A 23,375-nucleotide genomic window follows, 5' to 3' on the forward strand; every position below is an offset into this window, starting at 1 on the left:
TTGAACATATTCTCTAATGTCTTTTAATAAAAAACAAAAGCTAACATGGAATCTTTACCCAATTTCTCTGTTGTTGAATTAAAATTTTGTAAATTCACCTATAGTGTATTATTTATTTTTTCTTAACATGTTTCAGAATTAAACAATATAAAAAACCTATCTTAGCAATGGGACCTCCTGCTTTCAGTTTTCATAGAGCAATCCTCTGGCCTAGTATCAGCCTGGGTTCTTTATGAACCTCCAAGAGACCTCCTTGACTAACAAGTCAACTGGTTGTAACTTAGTCCCACCACTATAAGCCTTATCATTTAGAGGGACTCCTAACAGTGGGAGAGAGTAATAGTCTCTCACTATTTTGTCTGCTGTTTGGGCTCTTTTTCTCCAATTAGGCTGCCTTGCCCAGCCTTGACATGTGGGCTTTGCCTTGTCATTTTGTATCTTATTTTGTCATGTTTGGTTGTTGTACTCTTTTCTGAAGAGAAATTGAAGGGGAGTACAGGGAGGTGGATTGAGGAAGAAAAACTATGGTTGGAATATACAGTATGTAAGAAGATTCTATTTTCAATTGAAGATGAAGAAGAAGAAGAAGAAAAGAAGAAGAAGAAAAGAAGAAGAAGAAGAAGAAGGAGGAGGAGGAGGAGGAGGAGGAGGAGGAGGAGGAGGAGGAGGAGGAGAAGGAGGAGGAGGAGAAGAAGAGGCCATGATCAGTCAAATAATCCTTTGATCCCTTTCTGGACTCTGATTTTCTATATTTTCATTTCATTATATCTTCATAATTACTTTCTATATCCTAGTATTCACCTGCTTGAAGAGTCCTCATGTTGGAAACTATGCTTCCTTTTCTGTAATGGTACTCTCAATTTCATATGAGATTGAAAGTCAATGTGTTATGACTAGTTTCTAAACTATCACCATTTAATATCTTAAAATTTAGTCGTGCTTTAGAGGTAATTTTTACTAGGAAAATAAGTCAGCTCTAATTTACATAAGCACTCTGACAAGTGACTTTTTACAATATGGTTCATACCTTTTACTTGGTCATTTATTGTACTTTCGTCATATTGACCTTCTGTCACAGATAAATGTGAAGTCATTTTTGGTTGAGATTGCTTAAGCATATGCTGTTAAAAACAAATATCAGGAATAAATTAATTAAAGATTTCTTAATTGTGATTTTTCCTATTTTGAACTTATTAAACTGGAAGTAAAATATTTATTTAGAAAACAGAACAGAATATTTTGTAAATATTGACTAAGTTTTATCTTTATTGGGCCTCTAATTTAATATATATATATATATATATAAATCCCATAGAGATCAAGAAGAGAAATGTCTACATGATCCCAAATAATTACTTCAGATTTTCTAAATACATTTTAATTCCACAAAAATACAGGGATTTTTATAATTCTGAATTTAAAATGTTCTTATATTTAATTCTAATTAAATTAATTATAATTAATTTGTAATAGCATTTATATATTGAACACTTCAAATGACAGGATTATTTTAATTTTGTAAGAAAAAAGTATAAGTCTTTAATATACATCAGGTATAAAAACCAAATAATGGCTGGTATATTTTCAATTAAAATGTTGATTATTTTGAGAAAAAATTTACTCTGTACTAAACTTGTGACACAAGATCCTCATTGGAGGTATTAGAGAAAGGATTGAAAGAGCTGAAGGAGCTTGCAACCCCATAAAAACAACAATGCCCACCAACCAGAGCTCCAAGGCATTAGACCACTATCCAAAAACTAACATGGACTGACCACGGCTCCAACACCATGGGCACCAATGGAAGGAGAAGCCGTTGGTCCTGCCAAGGCTGGACTCCCCAGTGTAGGGGAATGTTGGACGGGGGTGGGAAGAGGGAGTGGATGAGGAGGGGAACACTCTTATAGAAGGGATGGGGTAGGAGGCTTATGTCCAGGAAACCGGGGAAGGAAAGAACATTTGAAATGTAATTAAAAACTATCCAGTAAAAAAAAGTTACAGATTAATATGATGAATCCTTCTGTGGTTGTTTTTGGACAAAATCATATTTTGGACAAAATCCATATGCAGTTTTTCCATGTAAAAATATATCACAATCCTCAATAAGAATGTGAGATTCCACATGAAACTCAAGAAGGATGACCAAAAAGTGAATGCTTCTCTCCTTCTTTAAAAGGGGAACAAGAATACCCTTGGCAGGGATTAGGGAGGCAAAGTTTAGAACAGAGGCAGAAGGAACACTCATTCAGAGCCTGCCCCACATGTGACCTATACATATACAGTCACTAAACTAGATAAGATGGATGAAGCAAAGAAGTGCAGGCTGACAGGAACCGGATGTAGATCTCTCCTGAGAGACACACCCAGAATACAGCAAATACATGGGCAAATGCCAGCAGAAATTCACTGAACTGAGAACGGGACCCCCCGTTGAGGGAATCATTGAAAGGACTGAAAGAGCTTGAAGGGGCTTGAGACTCCATATGAACAACAATGACAAGCAACCAGAGCTTCCAGGGACTAAGCCACTACCCAAAGACTATATATGGACTGACCCTGGGCTCCAACTGCATAGGTAGCAATGAATAGCCTAGTAAGAGCACAAGTGGAAGGGAAACCCTTGGTCCTGCCAAGACTGAACCCCCAGTGAATGTGACTCTTAGGGAGAGGGTGGTAATGGGGGGAGGATGGGGAGGGGAAGCCCTAAAATTGGGAAGGGGAATAACAATCGAAATGTAAATAAGAAATACTCAAGTTAATAAAGATAAAAAAAAAAGGAATGTGAGATTCCCAAACATAATTGTGGACTGTAAAACTTCAGGACCACAATTTCATTCCTAACTAGAATCAGTGTGCATGCTTTTATATCTTCATGTTATACTCTAAGCGAAAGTTTTACTTAGGTAATTTTGCTTTGATTACAAATGGCTCAAGTACAAAGCAACCACACTCATATGAAGACAGTATACAAGCTGTAAATAAAACGAAAACGGTGAATTGTGCTTAAAATTATTGTGAGACTAAGACTAACTTCTATTAAATGGGCAAAATGTGCCAAGATTTTATTTGCTTGCTTATTTTGGATACAATTAATTTTAAAATTGCTACAATCAGAGTAACATTACATCCTGCTTCCTGAATGCCAGTCTAACTTCCTTAGTTCCTAAGGCTCAAACAGGAACTTGATTGATCCCCTTTTTGGCCACAATTATATGCAGAAACACTTCCTCTCAGTACAGGCTTCCATACTCTGTGATGCTTATTTTAAATATACAAATCACACACTACTCTAGAACCTAACATTGTCTGACCTCTCAAGTAATGTTTATTACCATTTTCTGATTGGTTGTGACATGTCCTTAAATGACAGGATATACTATTCTGTTACACTTACTTAGAGTTTTACAGGAAAGCACCTAATTAATAACAACTTTTAAAAGTCAAAGCAGTTAGCATATATTTTATGGAGGACTACAAACTTCTTTTATTTGTTACCATCTGTGTTTCCCTGGTTTTCTATATGTTAGAAATAGATATAGCAGGACACATTTAGATGTACTTTTGAAATAAAGATGTTTGAAAAGTATCATGCAGAATGTGCCACTAATGTTCTATTCTGGAAGGTATCTTTCTCATAGGTGTTACAGGTGATCATCTGCAAGTATGTTTCTTTCATAGCAGAAACACTGACCATAACTAAAGAACAAACTTCAGAACTGCAACTTCAGCCTTTGAAATACTAACTGAGAATAAGTAAGAGGATGATGAATTTGTGTTTACAATCAAATTCAGTGCAATCACTATAACTTTGGTCCAAATTTAAATTTTTTAGTCATAATCAAAATTGACTATAATTAGGTTAAAAACATCTAGGAAGGGAACATAAATACAATAATAAATAGGATAAGTAAATAAATAAATAATCCTGAAACAATTATAAAAATAGAGCATAGTTGAATTACTCTATATTATAGAATATTTTAAATTTCTCTGTTTAAAAAATGTTAAAAAATACTAAGTCATGATATTTCAAATCTTCTAGAATAATTAATATGGTTTATGTACCAATAACACTATATAATAAAAAATTTAAATTTACATACCCCTTGGTTGTTTTTATCACTGTCCAATTGGCACTTTTCTCCCTTTTCAGTTGTGAACATCACTGCTGATTCTGTTAATAAATTCATTTGTGTGGTTACTGTGTGTGTATATGTGTCTAAGAAAATTTAAAAATATTATATTCTTTATATTATAGATAGATTGTTAACTTGGTGTTAATTCAAATTGAGTGCCTGATTTATTAGTTATAAACTTCAATTATGTTTACTTAATCTTCAACTAGATACTAAGACCCTTCAGGTATTCACGATTTAAATAACAACAATCAGCGAGGCGAAGGTGCTGTGTCCACGATGTGCAAACACTGTGACATTTCAGAGCCAAATTATTACACGAGGAGAACCGCAGGGACCAAACTGGAGGAGAGACTGTCCGGCCTAATTTTAAATCCATCTCATGGGAGTAAACAAAGACCTGACAGTACTTCCCTATAATATGCTTGCGGAAGCATGGCATGGCTGTCCTCTGAGAAGCCGTAACAGCAGCTGCCTTAGACAGAAGGAGATACTTACACCTTACCATTGGACTGAAGTTGAGGACCCCTATGGTTGAATTAGGGAAAGGATTGAAGAAGCTAAAGGGAGAGTGACCTCAACTGTAAGAACAACAGTCACCACTAATCCAGATGCCAGGGAGCTCCCAGAGACTGACTCACCAACCAGGAGCATACATGGGCCTTCTGGGACCCCTGACACAAAGGGAGCAGAGGTTTGTCTGGTCTGGCCTCCATGGGGGAAGATGTGGTTAGTCCTGAGGAGACTTGAGGCTCCAAAGAAGGAGGGGGACACCTTCTCAGAGACAATGGTGAGGAGGAATGGGATGAGGAACTGTGGGAGTTAGGTGCGAGATGGGTGAAAACGACTGGAATGTAAACTAATAAAATAATGTACAATTAAAAACAACAACAAAAAATAATTTGAAATTAAAAACGACGTTCTTCAAGAACATCTCATTTCAAATGTTGTTACTTACATACAATGTGGTGCTGACTATGATTTTGGAAAGCTCCATGTTCTGAAGACTGTGCTATATATACTATGCTCAGCTTTTCCCTGAGAAAAGACATGTATTTTTTTCTTTGCAACTATGCATGATCTTTCTTGGATTGTCAAGGCTATATTTACAATTAAAATTGTTGTTTGTTTCATTCTGGACTACAGGCAAAATAATACACATAATCATTTTATAGGTATTCATTTATTAATCTAATAAATACATACTTATTGATTTTCTAACATATACAGACACTCAAAGGAAAAAAAAACACACACATGATCATCCCACTAGATGCTGGGAAAACATTTGACAAAATTCAACTTCCCTACATGTTAAAGTCTTGGGAAGATCAGGAAATCAAGGCACATACCTAAATATAGTAAAAGCAATATACAACAAATCAGTAGACAACATCAAACTAAGTGGAGAGGAACTTGAAGCAACCCTACTAAAATCAGGGATGAGACAAGGCTGCCCATTTTCTCACTACCTACTCAATATAGTACTTGAAGTCCTATCCAGGGCAATTAGACAACAAAAGGAGGTGAAAGGGATATAAATAGAAAAGAAAGAAGTCAAAATATTGCTATTTGCAGATGATAATATACTTAAGTGACCCCCAAAATTCTACCAGAGAACTACAATTGATAAACAACTTCAGCAATGTGGCTGGATATAAAATTAACTCAAACAAATAAGTAACCTTCATCTACTCAAAGGATAAAGAGTCTAAAAAAGAAATTAGGGAAACACCACCATTCACAATAGTTACAAATAATCTACAATATCTTGGTGTGACACTAACCAGCAAGTGAAAGATCTGTATGACAAGAAATTCAAGTCTTTGAAAGAAATCAAAGATTGCAGAAGATGGAAATATTTCCCTTGCTCATGGATTGGCAGGATTACTATTGTAAAAATGGCCATCTTACTGAAATCTACAGGTTCAGTACACTCACCATTAAAATTCCAACTCAGTTCTTCACAGAGTTAGAAAGAGCAATATGCAAATTCATTTGGAGTAACTAAAATCCCAGCATAGCAAAAATTATTCTCAACATACGACTTCTGGGGGTATCACGATCCACAACCTCAAGTTGTATAATAAAGCAATAGTGATAAAAATGTATGATATTGGTACAGAGACAGACAGGTAGATCAGTGGAATAGAATTAAGACCCAGAAATGAACCCACACACCTATGGTCACTTGATCTATGACAAAGGAGCTAAAACCATCCAGTGGAAAAAAGACAGCATTTTTGACAAATGATGCTGGCTCACTGGAGGGTAGAATGTATAAGAATGTAATTTGACACATTCTTATTTCCTTGTACAAAGTTCAAGTCCAAGTGGATCAAGACCTTCACATAAAACCAGATATACTCAAACTAGTAGAACAGAAAGTGGGGAAGAACCTCACACACTTGGGCACAGGGAGAAATTCCCTGAAAAGAACACAAATGGCTTATGCTCTCAGATCAACAATAGACAAATCAGACCTTGTAAAAGTACAAAGCTTCTGTAAGACAAAGGACATTTGTCAATAGGACAAATGATAACCAACAGATTGGGAAAAGATCTTTACCATTCTAACATCTGATACGGGGCTAATATCTGATATATACAAAGAACTCAAGAAGTTAGATTCCAGAGAATCAAATAACCCTATTAAAAATGGGTACAGAGCTAAACAAAGAATTCTCAACTGAGGAATATTGAAAACTGCAAAGCACCTAAGGAGATGTTCAACATCTTTAGTCATCAAATGCAAATAAAAACAACCCTGAGATTCCATGTCATAATAGTCAGAATGGCCAAGATCAAAAACTCAGGTGACAGCAGATGCTGGAGAGGATGTGGAGAAAGAGGAACACTCCTCCATTGTTGGTGGATATGCAAGCTGGTACAACCTCTTAGGAGAGCAGTCAGGCAGTTCCTCAGAAAATTGCACACAGTACTATCCAAGGACCAAGTTATACCACTTGGCGTATACCCAAAAGCAGCTTCAATCTATAACATGGGCACATGCTCCACTATGTTCATAGCAGCTTTATTTATAATAACCAGAAGCTGGAAAGAAACCAGATGTTGTTCAACAGAGGAATGGATATAGAAAGTGTGGTACATCTACACAATACAGTACTACTCAGCTATTAAAAACAATGATTCATAGAATTCTTAGCAAATGGATGGAACTAGGAAATATCATTCTGAATAAGGTAACCCAATCACAAAAAAACATACATGTTATGCACTCATTGAGCCCAAAAGCTCAGAATACCCAAGATACAATTCATAAACCACATGAAGCTCAAACAGAAGGAAGACCAGAGTCCTTCTTAGAAGGGGAAACAAAACACTCCTAGAAGGAAATACAGAGAGTTTGAAGCAGAGACTGAAGTTATGGCTATCCAGAGTCTGCCCCACCTGGGGATCCATTCCATATATAGTCACCAAACCTAGATACAATTACGGACTCAAAGAAGTGCATGCTGACAGGAGTTTGATAAAGCTATCTCCAGAGATGGTCTGCCAGAGCCTGACAAATACAGAGGCAGATGTTTGCAGCCAACCATTGGACTGATCATGAAGGTCCCCAATAGAGGAGTCAGAGAAAGGGCTGAAGTAGCTAGGGCTTTGTAACCCCATAGGAATGATGATATTTATATCTACCAACTAGATACCCCAGAGCTTCCAGGGACTAAACCACCAACCAAAGAGTACACATGGAGAGACCTATGGCTCCACCTGCATATGTAGCAGAGGATGGCCTTGTCTGGCATTAGTAAGAGGAGAGGCCCTTGATTCTGTAAAGTCTCAATGCCCCAGTGTAGGGAACACCAGGGCAGGGAGGCAGTAGGGAGTGGGTGGATGGGAGGAACCCCATCATGGAGGCAGGAGTAGGGGATGGAAGAGGGGGTTTCTGAAGGGGAAACTAGCAACATTCATGTAAATTCTATGGACCTATGAATTTAGTTCATGGCTTTATTTTTCTTTTCGAAAATAACTAGATATCTGCTAAAATGAAATGCTAAATGTAGTAAAACTTAATTCATCACACTGTGTTCTGTAATTTCTTGACATAGACCTGATATAATTGACCAACACCACTGTAATTTTTCTAAATTTTTTTAAAATTAAAATTATGGAGGTTATATATATATATATTATATATATATGTATATATATATTATATATATATATACATTCACTCTGTGAGATTTGAAGAACAACGAGATACAATTGGAAAGAATGTTAGCATTTTAAATAATTTGGGGATAGTTTTCTAGAGACAATAATATTTCAAAATTCACCTGTTTGTAATGACTTTGCACTCGTTTTTGTTCGTGAATCATTTGGCATTGAATCTCCCTCTTCAGTGGTAGACTTCATGGGTGTGGAAACAGGCTATTTAATAACTTGTGTGTTTCAGGAAGTTAATAATACAGAATATATCATAAAGGTCTTTACCTTCAGTTGACCATATTCTTTGGGAAACTCTGAAAAAACCAAAAATGCAGTGAATTACATATAGATATGATGTCAACCACACAGTCAGTCAGAGTTAATACAATCCTCACAAGTAGATATTGGAATGGAATTTTAAAGTTTTTGATAATTTTCTTTGTTTTTTCTTCTTTGCACAATTAGGGAAATGTGTATAAAGAAGACTGGCATAGTGTAAATGACCAGAAGTGCTCTGAAATGTGACTATGAGCCAAATGTCATGTAACTGTGTCAAATGTCAAAGCATACAGTAGACCAGATATTTCAGAATCATTCTAATAAGATGGCAGAAAATGCAACCTGTTCTCTACATCATATTATCATTTACCCAGCAAAGACTAGGCTAGAATTTCAGAGAGATTAAAAATAATTTATTAAAGAAACCATTCTGGCTGTTCATTTGGATAGTCATGTACATGAAGTTACTCTTTAATCCACATGTGTGAATAATATTAGCACTTTATTTCATTTTCCTTTGGAGTATACTCAATATATATAATAAATATTCTTTTTTAAGGAACCATATTCACATTCTAGAGAATACAGAAAATATGTAAATATCATCACAATACATACTTTTTTTCAGTGAAGAATTAAGTTCAAACATGCTATGCTAGAAACCAGCTTAGGACTTAATAGCATTCAGTCCTCTCTTCTAAAGATGGCACTCTGCCAGGACATTGTATACAACTTTTTATTACGACTCCTCACCTTTCTCTTCAGCTGCTATTGCATTCTCTTCACTTTTATCTCTAGTCATGAATAAAGAGCCAATTCGCTTTGGTCGAAGTCGCTTAAAGATATTCTGTTAAAATTGGGATTGGTAATGAGTTGCAATAACTCTAATAACTTTCTCAAAAATGTCTATTTTTTAGTTAAAACAATTGTGTTGAAAATAAACATTAAAAACCAAACATTTGAAGTTCCTTTTATACACTTCCTGATGGCATGTATCTTTTATTATACTCAGTGACAGTGGAAGTCTAGAAGAGACACGTTAATGAACAAAGAGTAGACAATGTATATATGTCCAGTTAAATTATTTTCATTTTACTTAAGTGCTGTTATGATGTGTGATGATACTGGGAGAATTTTTAAATTTATATATTGACTAAGTGTGCTCTCTGCAGTACATTATTTATATTTAGAACACTGAATATTAATTCTAATTCCTAAGGAAAAAAAAAGAAAGAAAACAGCTTCTATGGTATAAGTTAGGCATATGAATCTTATATCCTAGAAGTAGTTGCTTTGGGGATCAATACTGTTAGTATTTTAGATTAAAAATTCTATGAGGAAAAAGTGGTGATATGAAATAGCCAAGTCATAATGATAATTTATCTTTACATCATATTTGATTAGGATATTTTATTTGGAACACCTAAGAGAACTGGGCGATTCTGTGCTGTTTAGATACTTTGAGAACAGACTGGTTACATCATAACATCATTGTCTCTCACACACGCATACATACACATTGTGTGAGGAGGAAGAAAAAGAGGGCAGAGGGCAGGTTCAAATGAAACCTGAGAAGATCTTTGGTTAAGAGCACATGTTGCTCATGCAGAAGACCTCAGTTGTTAGTACATCATATGTGTGCTCAAGACCAACTGAAATGCCACTTCTAAAGGAGATTGTGCCCACTTCTGGATTTTCCAGGCAACAAACATAACAGAGTGCACATAAATAAATTTAGGTAATCATCCACATGCATAAAAATAAATGAGTAAATCTTAAAGAGCAATGCTTTCTTTTCTTTAAAAAATTTCAAAAACTCTGCCAGCTGTAATTATGAAGGTATCATAATATTACTACTTTTAATTTCTTTCAAAACATTAAGAAACCTAATTTTTGAAGTTCACATAATATGAGGATTAGAATGACTCTGATAATGGTGGTTTTATTCCTTCCTGGCTGCTGGATGAGAACAATATTAAAATTTGTGGGATGCACAGATATGATTGACTGGATACTTACCGATGTGGTCATGTTAATTTTCTTCTGGATACATCCTTCTATAATTGGCAGTGTAATTGTCACATTCAAGATCTTTCCTTAATAGAGTTATGTTGTAAGTATACTACTCACTATCAATACAAACTCCCTTATTAAATTCTGACTTAAGTGTTTCTGAGTTTTCACATGAAGAAATTCTATTGTTTGCTTATTATTGGTTGGTTTTCTTTTAAATTTGGGATGTACCCATCATTTTACTTCATAACTAGTAGTTCATTACTTCTTGATGTTCAACAAATACAAATTACTCAACATTAAAACACCTGAAAGTTCTACTTTGCCTATTCAAGTTCTAACTACTGCATTCCAATACCATAAGACTCTTATCATTACCTACAATATTAGAACTGCAAATGCTTGAGGCATTTCTGGAAATTTTCTGTGCTTTTTTAATTTGGATTTATTCCAATATCAAATAATGTCAGAATCCAGCATTTTTTAAATTTAATTTTCAGCCCTGAAATAAGGATAAGTACATACGTTTTGTTTTATAGCAAAGAACTAAAGATATCATAAAGATTTTCCCTTCACGGTTGTTACATTCAATAAAATCCCTATCCTTTCTAGTATTAAGAAACTAGAACAACGAATCAAAAATGCATAATTAAGTGCTTAATCCTAGTACTATTGGCTGACCATGAAACCGTCATTTTATAATGAATTAAAGGGGTGATTGTCATATATAAAAATTAAGATGTGATCACTGAGTATAATTTCATCATCTTTATCAGAAATTGCCAACTTAATCAAATGTTTATAATGTAAGGAATAGTAAAATTATAAAAAGTTTTATGAAAAGTTATTGATAAAATTTGGGATGTGTACAGAAGATGTTTGATTTTCAGTTATTGTGGATGCTAAAATATTCTGAATTGCATAACTAATTTAAAAGGTTTTAAATTTACATATAAAGTTGCATTTTACTGATTCACAAATGTGTATTAAATGTAAACATTGTCTCTCAATAACAAAAAATATTAAAGGAAATGTTTAAATGTATGTACCAAGCACTGCTTGCTGTTGTTGTATGCCTTTTTTTGTTCTTTTTCTGTTGTCAGTTCAACAACTTGTTCTGTAAAGAGTCACACATGTTGTTAAAACAGGCAAGGAAAACTTAGACATAATATATTTTATATCATAGCTAGAGTATTTTTAATTTAGTATACTATAACATACTGGGAAAATAATTTTTTAGTTACAAATTTCAATTAGGCTTATCTTGTAATTGAATATTTACATATAGAAATATAAGTGTTTGTCAACAACACAGATACATCAGGGAAAGGATCAGCAGATGAAGTTAATCATGCTTACAATGTACAGACTTAAAGATTCATTTATGAGTATTCTGTGACAGGATATGCATGCAACACCAGAAAGACACTGAAATACAGATGTAATCAAACACTATCGGGTTGGGGATTTAGCTCAGCGGTAGAGCGCTTGCCTACCAAGCGCAAGGCCCTGGGTTCAGTCCCCAAGTCCAAAAAAAAAAAAAAACCACAAAAAAAAACCCAAAACACTGTCATCTCAGACACTGTTCATTATCTTGTTAAGACCAACTTCTCCAGGGTCTAGTATAAAAAGTTTCTCTATCTAGGTATTAATAGCTTTCTATTTCTCATTCTTTGATACTTAGGTCTTCTTTGAAGATTTAGAGTATTACACATAATCTTCTTTCATAATTGTTCCCCCTATTCTATGTACCTTGTATTGCTTCCTATGGTGCTAGAGACAAAGTTATTGAAGAGGCCATACTTTACTCTTTGTACTGTAAATTACTACTTCATAATCATCTTGTTTAAAATACTGTTAACAAATTAATGTTGTATATATACAATATTAATTTGTATATCTATATATGTATATATATACCTTTATATGTTATAAAGGATCTGTACTCTATCAGTATCAGGTTCTAGAGATAAAATTTAAAGAGTCTAAGTAAAAGTGTGAGTGATAATGTTTTAGAGGTAATGTTGACAGACTCATTCAGAATCACCTTAATGGGATATATGAGAGGAAAGCACATGAGACTTTAAAGGAGCTAGTAACAAAAGCCAGATATATACAAATTGTGAAAGCTTACAGAAGGTGAACTTTTAAATTTATATATTGACTAAGTGAGCTCTCTGCAGTACATTATAATCTGTAAGACCAGAGCATATGACACAGAGCGAAAGGCTACGTGTGGAGTCTACAGCTTATTACACTTGTATATATAACTTTACCCTCAGATCTTATGTAAATTTTGACACAGGAGCACAAGTCTATAATTCCAGAACACCTATGATTGGATGGCAATTTAGAATATACAAATATGAAGCTAATATCTAGCTGGTTGGGAATATTCAGAGAACAATAAAAGAATCTGACTCAAACAGAACAGAAAGCATGGACAGACACTAAAAGTTGACCTATTATCTCTACACATTCTCTATAGTATACTTTTGTCCCTACAGACATACATTAATGAGCATTCTTCATGCCCAAAATGTACACTTATATTACCCACACACAATAACACACACTAATGTTGAAAAGAGATGTGAAAGAAACTGAAATCAAGAATTTTGAGGCGAGATCTGAAGGAAAAGTCATAAAGGAGTGCTGCTTGAGGGACTTGTTCTTATTGGCTTGCTCACCCTGCTTCCTTAAACAACCAAGGTCCTCCTGTCCAGGAGTGATACAACCCCAAGTGGGTTGGGCCCTTCTGCATAACACATTAATAGAAAAAAAATGTCATTTTTTTTCTATTTATGTTTCCTCTTACCAAATGACTCCATTTTGTGTTGAGTTGACAAAACACCATCTAGGACATTAAGATACAGTTAGTAATAGAAGATAAATAGACTGTTATCTTATTTGAATTAATAAGTATAATTTCAATCTTTTAGGGTCAAAGAAAGTAGTGCTGGTACTGTTCAATTCCAGAACACTGGAATATATTCTGAAAGAGCTGAGGGCACAGACAAGTATTCCTTACATCCTCATTCTGGTACATATTGTTAAGTGTGAGTAAAATAATTAACATTTATCATTTAAACCCTAAAATCTATAAGCAACATAGAGATTTGTAAGCTGAAGTTTTGTATGTTGATACAAAACAAGGTATGTAGGTAAGTTAAGCTTCAGAACTTTAAACACTTTATTATCCTAATCTAGTAAATAATGTTTTCAAGAATTAAACTACAATTATTTTTATATTGTTGACAAAAAATACCAATGAAACTCAGGGAACAAAGGAAAAGAATACAGACCAATACTGCAAGATTCACCTGCATGCAATGAGTCCTCCTGATTTGTGTCTGATTCTTCATTTGCAATGGAATATGTCTTTTCAGTGCTACACTGTATGAGATTGCAAACAATAATTTACAATTCTATATTTCATACAATATTAAACTAATGATATATGTAAGTGTGACTTGTTACCTGAGGTTCAGGATGTTCCTCGGGAGTGGCTAAAATACCAAAGATATTGCATACATCAATTACACATCACTGCCACATTATCAAGCATGAAATGAAGAATAATTTGTGTGGGAAAATATTTTCATGATTAGGTTTGCTATAGCAATTTAATTGGGGGGATGTTGATAGGCTTTCATTTTATTTCTTCTATTTTGTCCCAGTTAGGAAAGAAATAAAATGCAATAGAAATAAACTGGGAAAATTGTATAGGTTTAATTGTACTTGATGCCTTTTCCAGATCAAGCAAAAAAAATAGAAAAAAATAACTTAGATGTTTTGTAACTGCTAAACATGATAAATACTTCAGTAGCTTATTTTAATTCAATATTTCAACATTATTTAAATGTGAATATATCACAATCTCCACTTTATATTAATTTATATTTAGTTTTGGCAACACAGTTTGACTTAAACTCATCAGAGAGAAGCATGACCCACTTAGTTAAGAAACTTTAATGAACTGGTCAGCTTTGATCTTCATGATTGTGAATGAAATAGTCCTTTTTTAATGCATGTGAGCTACTTTCATAACCTAATCATTTTGAATTGTACTATGTACTGCTTAAAACTTTTAATAGACACTATAGTAAAGTGTGAAATGTAAAACTATATATTATAATGTAATGGTAAAATTGAAAAAAATAGAAAAGTTTTATATTAATTAAATTAAGTAAAATACTTAATATAAACACTATTAGAAATTAATTAATAAATATGTTGTTCTTTGTTTTCAAAATTGCATTAATATAATTTGCAGTATTAGTAACTAAAAGAATTTCACCAAGTAACTGGATTACTAGAAATTAGCTGTCATGGCAAAGAGAAGACGTGATTCAGAATTCAAATCAGTACCTCCTGAGTACTATTGGTATTTCATTGGTATTTTTATTGATTAGTAATCCCACCCCACCGGACCTCTAAACTTCCTGAGTCCTTCAGTCTCTTGAGGGTTAGGTGTATCTTCTCTGAACCCAGACCCATGAGTCCTCTGCTGTATATGTGTTGGAGACCTTATCTCAGCTGGTGTATGCTGCCTGGTGGGTGATCAGGGTCTGAGAGATCAGGGGCCCAGGTTATATTCAAACTGCTGGTCTTCCTACAGGGTCACCCTCCTCCTCAGCTTCTTCCAGCTTGCCCCTAATTCAACCACAGCTTGTTCGTTGATTAGATACAAATATCTGCATCTGACTCTTTCACTTGCTTCTTGGGTCTTTTGGAAGGCAATCATGATAGGTCCCTTTGTGTGAGGACTCCATAGCCTCCTTAATAGTGTCAGGCTGGGGCCTTCCCTTGACCTTGATACCACTTTAGGCCTGTCTCTGGACCTGGTTTTCCTCAGGTTCTTCTCCGTTTCCATCCCTGCAGTTCTTTCAGACAGGAAATTCAAAAAGTCATCAGATCCTACTACAAAAGCCTATACTCAACAAAACTGGAAAATCTCTTTTTTTTAATTAATTAATTTTTGGTTTTTACTTTTTTGTGTGTTTCATTTTATTGGATATTTTTTATTTACATCTCAAATGTTATTCCCTTTCCCGGTTTCCCGCCATAAACACCATATCACATCCCCCTCCCCCTACTTCTATGAGGTTGTTCCCCCACCCATCCACCCACCCCTTCCTGCCTCCCCGCCCTGACATTCCCTTGCAAAAGTGGAGGGGGGGCAAGCCTTGGCAGGACCAAAGGCTTCTCCTCCCATTGGTTCCCAACAAGGCCATCCTCTGCTACATAGGCAGCTGGAGCCATGGGTCTGTCTTTGTGTTTTCTTTGGGTACTAGTTTAGTCCCTGGGAGCTCTGGTTGGTTGATATTGTTGTTCTTAGGGAGTTGCAAGCCCCTTCAGCTCCTTCAATCCTTTCTCTAACTCCTCCAATGGGGACCCCAGTTCAATGGTTGGCTGTAAGCATTCACCTCTGTATTTGTCATGCTCTGGCAGAGCCTCTTAGAAGACAGCTATATCAGGCTCCCGTCAGCATGAACTTATGGCTTGATCAATATTATCTAGGATTATCTAGGTTTGGTGGATATACATACATACATATATATATACATATATACATATATATATACACATATATACATATATATATATACATATATACATATATACATATATACATATACATATACACACACACACACACATATATATATATATATATATATATATATATATATATATATATATATATATATCTGGGCTGAATCCTCAGGTGGGGTAATCTCTGAATTGCCAATCCTTAAATTAAGTCTCTGCTCCAAACTTTGTCTCCATATCTCCCCCTTTGAATATTTTTATTACTACTTTTAAAAATGAGTAAAGCATCTGCACTTCGGTCATCCTTCTCATTGAGCTTCATACTATTTGTGGATTGTATTATTGGGTAATCTGAGCTTTTGGACTAATAAACAAAGAATTCTTAACTGAGGAAAATGGAAAGGCTCAGAGGTACCTAAAGAAATGTGCAACATCCTTAGGCATCAAAAAATGCAAACCAAAGCAACCCTGAGAGTTCATCTCACAACAGCCAGAATGACTAAGGTTAAAAAATACAGGTGACAACAGATGCTAGAAAGGATGTGGAGAAAGAGGAACAGTCCTCCATTTTTGGTAGGATTGCAAGCTGATAGAACCACTCTGGAAATCAGTCTGGAAAATGGACATAGTACTACCTGACAACCCAGTTATACCACTCCTGGGTATATGCCCAAAAGATGCTACAAGATATAACAAGGACACATGCTCCACTATGTTCATAGCAGCCTTATTTATAATAGCCAGAAGCTAAAAAGAACTCAGATGCCCTTCAACAGAAGAATGGATACAGAAAATGTGGTACACAATGCAGTATTACTCAGCTATGAAAACCAATGACTTCATGAAATTCATAGGCAAAATGGATGGAACTAGAATATGGCATTCTGAATGAGGTAACCCAGTCACAAAAATACACACATTGTATGAACTCACTGATAAGGCCCTCTTTTTTATTCCCAGAGGTGGTAGAACTAGAATTACCCATCTGGACTAGTAGAGAATTAGCAATTATTTAACCAAATGCAATTATGAATTTTGTCTCTGAGTCTTTGTCATGGACATAACATTTCTTAGTCATAGAAAAATGGAGAATTTTTTTTGTTATGTTTTGAACTATTATCCTATGTATTTGCTTATAGATGCCTTTAAAATATCCAAAAAAAATTGCTAAGCAGACTTTGTGTAGAGTGCCAACAGGATATGTAAAACTTGAGAATTTGTTACAAATGCTCATCTCAGAGCAGCAAAGTCCAAAATTTCATTTAAAGCATAATTCCCGAACAGATATTCATGAAAGTATCAACAGCTTGATAAACACAGACTTTCCTTCTAATTCATGAATCATAACATTATTTATGATTCCTATCATGTTTGCACAACTTATATTTTTCTCAATTTGAAAGAGCTAAAAATTCTTAACTATTTTCATGGGCTCTCTCTCTCTCTCTTTCTCTCTCTCTTTCTCTCTCTCTCTGTCGCTTGCACACACACACACACACACACAAAAACACACACACACATTTGGTTCTTTCTATTTGGTGTTCTGAAGCTTAGCATAAACTAGATTATCTTTGACTTTAGAGATACTTTTTTGCTACTTGTTGTGCACATATGACTGATATTACACAATATATATACCATACCATTCTATGACCCAATACTTCAATCTATACCATAGAGAAGATGAGAAGATACAAACACTTAGTCCTATCTCTTAGACACATGTTGGTAATACCAGCTAACTTTGCTTCACTACACTCTGTCCCTTCTATCTTCTATAATCATCATTACTCTAATCATCACTCATCCTTAGAGCCTAATATCGCTCAGGCATTATAGACCTGCTATGCTGATTTTCTTAGTAACATTCTTCACTTAATTTTTTTAATGTGATCCTAGATTTTAATAGCTAAGAGCACACATTTTATAAAATAATTAAACTACTATCACTTCATTTTACATTATATTTTATATTATATTTATATATTATATTTGTTTTATATTTACATATTATTTAATATATTTACACTATATTATTTAACTCATATCTAATGTCTAATTTTTCTAGGGTAGCAGAGTATCTCAGTCCTGTTTTAAATAAGCACCAACCAAATGATTTTTTTATAATAAAATTTCTTACCTTTCTCTTGACTCATCCCCATATTTTCTTCTCTTTGATTTTTAACAGTGACTAAATAAACAATATCCGTTGGTCCAGTTTGCTTAAAGATATGTAAAAATGAGGATCAATAAATAATTCATTGAATGAATAATTGAAACTTAAATGTCAGAAATAATTATTCAGAAGAAAAAAACTGAGATTTTACTTACTGGGAATGACAGTCTTTTGGCATGAATAAGAGTCTAGGGTTGTTACTCATAAATGATTAAAAAAAATGCCCAGTCAAATGTATTAAATTTGATCTGTTTCCAATATTTGAGAATAATATAGATATATAATCTTAACCAGAATATAAAGTTTGAAATGTGACTAAAAATAAGATTCAGTTGTTATTACAGATTCTTAAAATATGTTAATTATCTTGACTAGTTAAATCAGTATTAAAATGGAATATTTAATCATTGTCTACAGATTCTGTAGGGCAGTCTGAAGACAACTTCCTTTTACTTGTTGTGCCCTATTTATTAAGGAAAATACTTTATTAATAATTGAAACAAGCATAAGTACCATCCGTTGTTTTTTCCCTCTGGAATCAGGACATTCTTGTTCTTCTTCTGATGTAGATGCTATAGTTAGTTCTGATAATAAAACCATATATGTAATTAATACAAAGCATGAGACTGATAATATTAATTTTCTGCCATACATAGAAACTGTAAACTATTGATGATAGTGCAAATGTGCATTTAATACCTCAATCAAAATGTTCAAATATGTTTACTCTCGGGCTAATTCTTGAAACTAAAAATAAATGCCTTTTTTATTATTATTAACTTGAGTATTTCTTATATACATTTCGAGTGTTATTCCCTTTCCCGGTTTTCGGGCATAAATGCCTTTTATGAAGACCTAAGCTGCATTACTTAGAGAGACAGTGGAGTGTCCCATGCTCAAGAAATGTACACACCTTATATACAATTGAACATATTGTTCCACTAAACACAAGTAAAAACCATTTTAAGAAATATATAAATATATGGAATCACATACACTCATATTGGACAGTATTATTTACCTTGCTGGAATGACACTTCAAAACTAGCTAGCCATTTTTCTCATCCAACTTGTGCTGCAAAAGTTTTATACTTCAGTTTGGAAATAACATGTTTGTTACAGTTGAAAAGGCAGTGTCCAACATTTTAATACGTTAAAGTCATTCTATTAGAATTCATTGTCCTATCTGAGGTTTTTCTTGATTATAATTGTTTCCCTCTGTAACTATATTTATTTTCCCTATACATTAGTGTAGTGTTTGTTCACTTTTTATATGAATCTGTGCTATGTCGATTGTATACTATCTTTTATATGCTTTTTTGCTGTATTAGATTGGCAATCTCGAATATAACATTTGCATAATCAATTATATAGTAAACTAAATAATCATTTATTATGTGCCTGCTCTGTGCTGGCCCTGGAATTTAATGAGCACAATTCAAGAGTCAGCAGTGGCTATTCTTGCACTTGTGTCACATTCGACAGTTAATGGATGATTTAGGCGTACTTAGAACAAAAAAAATTGTAAGTTCATGTTACACAAGAACTAGACAGGGAGCAATGTGATTCAGCAGTGCTATATGTTGATCTAATACAAGGAGACATGGTTTTAACACCCTTACAACTACAACAGTGATACAGGAATGGGCAGTAGAACAACAGCTGAAATAGAAGGATAGATGGGAGTCAGATTATGAGAATTACCTGACAGTTTGTATACTGATATTTTTAAAATTAGTCTGTTACCATTTGGGATGAATATAGACAGTTCTAAATGTAAGGGGCTTCCTGATTTTCTTCAAAGACTCTACCATGGGGTTGTTGCTGTTGCTGGTGCATAATTTTCCTCAGAACTCCCATCATGCTCGGACCCTCTGTCTTATGAAAGCATTACAAACTCTTCTAATAACAAATTTTCTCTCCGATGTAAAGATGGAAATGAGCAAGCCATGCTGACTGTCCAAAAACTGTATTCATTTCCAGTGCCAACAATAGCATTTGTAATATTCAGCCCCAATATCCTGGATCAGATTTCAGGGAAATTACAACTTATAATTCTGTGGATATTTCAAATAATCTCAAGTCTTTTTTTTTTTAGATAAATGGTATTTGAGACTACCTGAGTTTAATGTTTCTTCATCCTTATTTTCTGAACGTTTATTTTGAATGAGGTGATTCCTTTCATTGACTGTCTGGGATGGATATTAAAACAAAAAAAATTAGCAATTGCTACATAGTTTACAAAAATACATTCTATAATCCTACGCAAGTATGTAGTAGTTATTACCTTCAAGTTTGGATATTTCTTTGCAGAATCTGAAAAACAAACAGACAATCTATTATATGAAGATGAACAACATCATTCAGACAAACGTAGAATAGAGCTGAATTACAGTGGTTACCTTTATCAATGATTATCATAAGTTTGGGGAATTTTAGTTTGCTTTCTATATTTAGAAATTTTGTTGTTTCTGATTGAGAAACAGTGTTAAAAACATACTGGATAAAAATTAAAACACAGAATTAGTTAGATTTGTAGCTAATTTTTTATACATTGGATTGATAAAATATATTGATCTCATATAACACAAAATGCCTAATAGAGCTTCACTAGTAAAATAGGTTATTTATTTTCAGAGAACTATTGGACATCAATAACCAGGTGCTTCAAGAGCAGAGTATAGTTAATGGAAGGACTCATAAGTTTTGCTCTTTCCCCATCTAAATGCGTTCTACTCTCCTAGATATTTATCATGGTATATCTCCTTCAGTTTAGTAAAGTGCTGCTTTAGTAAAGTGGTGCTTGTAGCTTCTCTTCCAAGACACATAATTCCATTACAAGTAACATTATACAGATTGAGCAGGTATATATACAATATATATGCATATGTATATGCATCAACAATTAATAAAAATGAGGCTATGAATTGGAAAGATATCAAAGTGGTGAACCTTTGAGTGCTTAAAGTAAGGGAATGGAAGGCAGAAAGAGATGGTGGTATTACATTATAATCTCAAAAATAAAAATACTTAAAAAAATTATGTCATAGGAACCATGTATCAAACATGTGTATAACAATTTTTCAGTAATGAACTGTGATTGCCCAAGACAAACATGAAATGAATTTTCAGATAAATCTATTAGGAACATTGTACATGTTGCATTGTTTGCTAGCAAGCACAGACTTGGGGTATAGTTCCTCATTCAAAACAAAACTAGACTAAACAAACAGAAAATGAAATGTTCTTTCCTCCAAGAGTACATTATTTGTACATATTATGTGAGTATTCAAAAAAAAGTCAAGGGCTCCCAAGAGCCCACGGATGTGACTTTACTTGAGACTCATAGCAGTAGAGAATGGAATCTGAAGAGGCCACCTCCTGTAGCCGTGCAGGATCCCAGTAGATAAATAATGACATCAACCATCCCACAAAACTTTCAACCTAAAATTCGTCCTGTCTACAAGAAATTCAGAGGGACAAAGGTGGAGCAGAGACTGAAGGAATAGCCAACCAATAACTAGTCCAACTTGAAACCCATCCCATGGGCAAACAACAATCCCTGACACTATTAATGATACTGTTATTCTTGCAGAAAAGAGCCTAACATGACTGTTTTCTGAGAGGCTCTGCCTATCAGATGACTGAAACAGATGCAGATACTCATAGGCAAACTTTGGGCAGAGGTCAAAGAATCTTCTGTAACAGTTGGGGGAACAATAGAGGGCTCTTACAGGGATAGGAATGCCACAGAAAGACCAACAGAATCAACTAACCTTAGGACCACTCAAGAGTCTGAACCATCAACCAACGAGCATTCATGGGCTGAACCTAGATCCCCTCCTCTCTCTCCACACACAATAACAGATATACATCTCAGTCTTCATGTAGGTGCCCCCCCCCCAATTCAGCAACTGGAGCAGGGTCTGTCCCTAGAGTTATTGCCTGACTGTTGAATCTGTTCCTTTGGCTGGGCTACCTTGTCTGGCCTAGGGGAGGGGAGAGGATGTGCATACCCATACTGAGACTTGATGAGTCAGGGTGGTGAGGCCTGATCACAATTAATTAATTAAGAAATAGTGTACTCCTATAGAACCTTCCAAAGTGAAATCTTTGAAGTCTTCTAATCATGAATGTCCTTCAAGATTCCTAGTGAAATTTTCTCTAATCTTATTACATATTCATTCTTCATAAAATTCTATTGAAAATATATATCCTTGTTTTTCTATTTTTATTAGTTTATAGTTTTGTGACATATTCAATATTACCTATTTAGCATCTATATTTTAAGACCATAAAGTTAAAACTGTGAAACCATAAATGTATGTATATCTAATAATACATGATTTCATTTATCTATGGTTCATGAAAATGTAGGGTTCCCTGATAAAGGAGTTAATGCCTACCAAAAGTGATAAAAGATAGGGATTTTATTGTAGTTCTTAGAACATGTATGTACTAAATGCACACTTCATTTTCATGCAACCTTTATTACCATGTCATGATTAAATAAAGTGCAATTAAACATTTTGCTAAATCTTAAGAACATCTGCCTCATTTCCTTCATTTCCTTCATAAAATTTTTTTCTTATTTTTGTCCCACTTCCATTATTTTATTGACATGTTACCATTCCTCTGTATTAAAATATTTTGCAATGTGATTCATAGTGCAAACCATTTTTTAAAATGTCAAAGTCTGATGTGTTGCTGAAACTATTATTGAACATATTTCTTACTACATGTTTAATGAATGGTAAGTACTGTTCCTTTATCACTTTTAAAAAATCATTATTCCATTTTATGTGCATGTGGTGTGTGTGTGTGTGTGTGTGTGTGTGTGTGTGTGTGTGTGTATGTGTGTGTAATTTCTTTCCTACCTGTAGTTTGTCTATTTGTATCATTTTGATCCCATTCAGGTGTTCCAGAAAAATGTCCATCATCACTCTGTGAAGGATGATCAGAGATAACTTTGTTAAAAGTGGTACCATCTATGAGTTTCATAAATATTTTTCTTTACAATATTACTAAAATTCAAATTTCAAAAG

The 23,375-nt window shown here is 34.2% G+C and overlaps 1 protein-coding gene across 1 annotated transcript in view; it reads right to left on the minus strand.

The window, feature by feature from the left end:
* Potefam1l1 (POTE ankyrin domain family member 1 like 1) overlaps nt 1-23,375 on the minus strand; it is a 185,901-nt gene that overhangs the window by 118,777 nt on the left and 43,749 nt on the right. The window contains 14 exon segments of the mRNA XM_087654945.1: nt 1,028-1,121; nt 4,104-4,174; nt 8,435-8,507; nt 8,592-8,620; nt 9,339-9,432; nt 11,648-11,715; nt 13,417-13,455; nt 13,922-13,994; nt 14,079-14,107; nt 18,295-18,376; nt 18,844-18,914; nt 20,450-20,522; nt 20,618-20,646; nt 23,208-23,274. Of these exon segments, the coding sequence (XP_087511071.1) occupies nt 1,028-1,121; nt 4,104-4,174; nt 8,435-8,507; nt 8,592-8,620; nt 9,339-9,432; nt 11,648-11,715; nt 13,417-13,455; nt 13,922-13,994; nt 14,079-14,107; nt 18,295-18,376; nt 18,844-18,914; nt 20,450-20,522; nt 20,618-20,646; nt 23,208-23,274 (892 nt within the window).

Source organism: Rattus norvegicus, chromosome 3, assembly GCF_021556685.1.
Source record: "Rattus norvegicus strain SHRSP/BbbUtx chromosome 3, alternate assembly SHRSP_T2T, whole genome shotgun sequence".
NCBI classification, from domain to species: domain Eukaryota; kingdom Metazoa; phylum Chordata; class Mammalia; order Rodentia; family Muridae; genus Rattus; species Rattus norvegicus.